The sequence below is a fragment of the Lathyrus oleraceus genome, chromosome 5 (genome assembly GCF_024323335.1).
Source record: "Lathyrus oleraceus cultivar Zhongwan6 chromosome 5, CAAS_Psat_ZW6_1.0, whole genome shotgun sequence".
Lineage (NCBI taxonomy): Eukaryota > Viridiplantae > Streptophyta > Magnoliopsida > Fabales > Fabaceae > Lathyrus > Lathyrus oleraceus.
In genome coordinates, this window is record NC_066583.1 from 432072594 (window position 1) to 432074765 (window position 2172).

The window sequence follows — 2172 nt, forward strand, 5'->3', positions numbered from 1 at the left end:
TCTTTCTATATTTTTTTTTAAGTTTTATAAATTCTGATTCCTTCGTCTTTTCCTTTTTTATTCTACGCAAAAAAAACCATATGACAAGATGTGTAGAAACTTTTATAAATTTTAATATGACGATTATTGACAAATTCAATTTGAGTAAGGAACATCAATTGATTATAAATGGGTAGAAATATAATTAAATGATTATTGACAAATTCAATCCGAGTAAGAAACACCAATTTAATTATTGACAAAATGGTTTTGAGAGTAATGAATAATTATTGGTCGTGTTTTTATTTTAGTAAGATAAAATCTAAAAACACAAGATTTATTCAATTTTACTTTAAAAACTATAATTAATTGCTCTCATTCCTTGTAATAATCAAATATTTTCATTTGAGTTTAACATAATTCTGATCCTAGATTTGTTATATTTTCAAAAATGTATCCTCAACAACTATATGACCTTAGGTTTAACCATAATTTTAATCTTAAATTTATTTGAGTCTAATCATTTTAATTTATTTAATTTCTTAAAATATATTCAATATAACATAGAAAAAGAGTTATTACAATTTTTATCTTTTCATATCAATAGATAAAAAGATATTTAGATTATTATTTAAGATTCTTTTACAATCAACATTCCCCATGTTATAGCATCATTGAACCCTGAAAAAAATGAAAACAAAAATATTAGAACAACATATAACATATGAACATATAAAAATTGAACATACATTTGGCTTAAAAATAGTATCTGCATAGTATTAGGTGATACTTAAGAAGATATATAGCTTACGTGTTGCAATCAACACTAGGATCAAAAGGAACAGAAAGAGCAATGTTACAAAGCTTAGGCAGTTGTTTTGATTTATCAGGGTTAACTTTAAATCTTGATGCAGCAGGTTTGAGACAATTGCAAACATCTTTTCGAATCTGGATGGTGTTGGCCCTTTGATTCAAATTATTTAAACCAATACAACAATTATTCGGCGGTGTGGGAGGACCAATTCCTTGCAAAAATGGAAGACATGGTAACAATGCCAAAAGAACTTCAGGGCAAGTTAGGTCATCGATTTGTCGTGCAAAAAATGGTGTTATTAGCATAACTAAAATCATCAAAAGTATTGAAACATAAATAGATTACTTTCCTGTCATCTTAATTTTAATGTGTAGGGTTAATCTATGAAATTTTAGAATGATTTCTCTTTACAAGTATGTTTTAATTTATAGATAATATTTGCTAATCATTAATGATAAATCATTAGTGTCTTAATTGTTTTTAATATTTTGTTGATAACGTTTTATAAGATTTATTATTTTATTTAAATTCTATTTGTTTATAAAAGGAACAGTTATAATCTTAAATATTCATGAATTAATATATTAATTAAGAGTACACAAAAAAGCTTATTAGAGACAATGAATTAAGACAATTAAATTTTCTAATAATATAGTAGCGATCAATGTTCTTCCAAAAGTAATATTTGTATATACTTGAAACGTGTTGCCACGTCATATGAACTATATTTGTTTCCATTATAAATAGTAACAGACAATTTTACTATTTTTTTCAAGTTATTTTCAAACTTGGATAAGGGAATATATATATATATATATATATATATATATATATATATATATATATATATATATATATATATATATATATATATATATATATATTTTATTAAGACATCAAAAAAATTATATTTTAACTATAAATGGTCATAGATAATCATTAAATATGCACAAGAAAAATTATTCAGACATAAAAAATATATATTTTAAATATAAATGGTCATAGATAATCATTAAAAATACACAAAAGGATAATTATAAGAAATAAAAAAATGTATATTTTTATTTTAATAATATTTAATATTTATAATTGTTTTAAAATTATTATACAAGTGCTCCGCATACCACATTATAAAACTATAATATATTGTTGTGTATGTTTAATAGTTATAGTTTAGCAAATTTTTCTAAAAATTATAATATCTCCATGTTTAACTTTAGTAAATTTTTATGGTTCTACATTTCATTTTAATTTTTTTTTTAAATCGGGTATCCTCTACGCGCGCAACTACAGAGATTAATCTTTTGAATTTGAGAAATTATAATAGGTGGCAAAACTAGTCCTAAAGAGATTTAATATTGTTGCGTGCGCATACTTAG

At 22.9% G+C, this 2172-nt stretch overlaps 1 protein-coding gene across 1 annotated transcript; it reads right to left on the bottom strand.

Annotated features, from left to right (window-relative positions):
* Positions 1–614: 614 nt before the first annotated feature.
* LOC127081733 (non-specific lipid-transfer protein) lies at positions 615–1142 on the bottom strand. Its single transcript, XM_051021957.1, has 2 exons — positions 791–1142; positions 615–660 (listed from the first exon to the last, which is right to left on the bottom strand). Exons 1-2 carry the CDS (start codon positions 1108–1110, stop codon positions 651–653), a joined length of 330 nt encoding a protein of 109 aa, XP_050877914.1. The 5' UTR covers positions 1111–1142; the 3' UTR covers positions 615–650.
* Positions 1143–2172: the final 1030 nt, after the last annotated feature.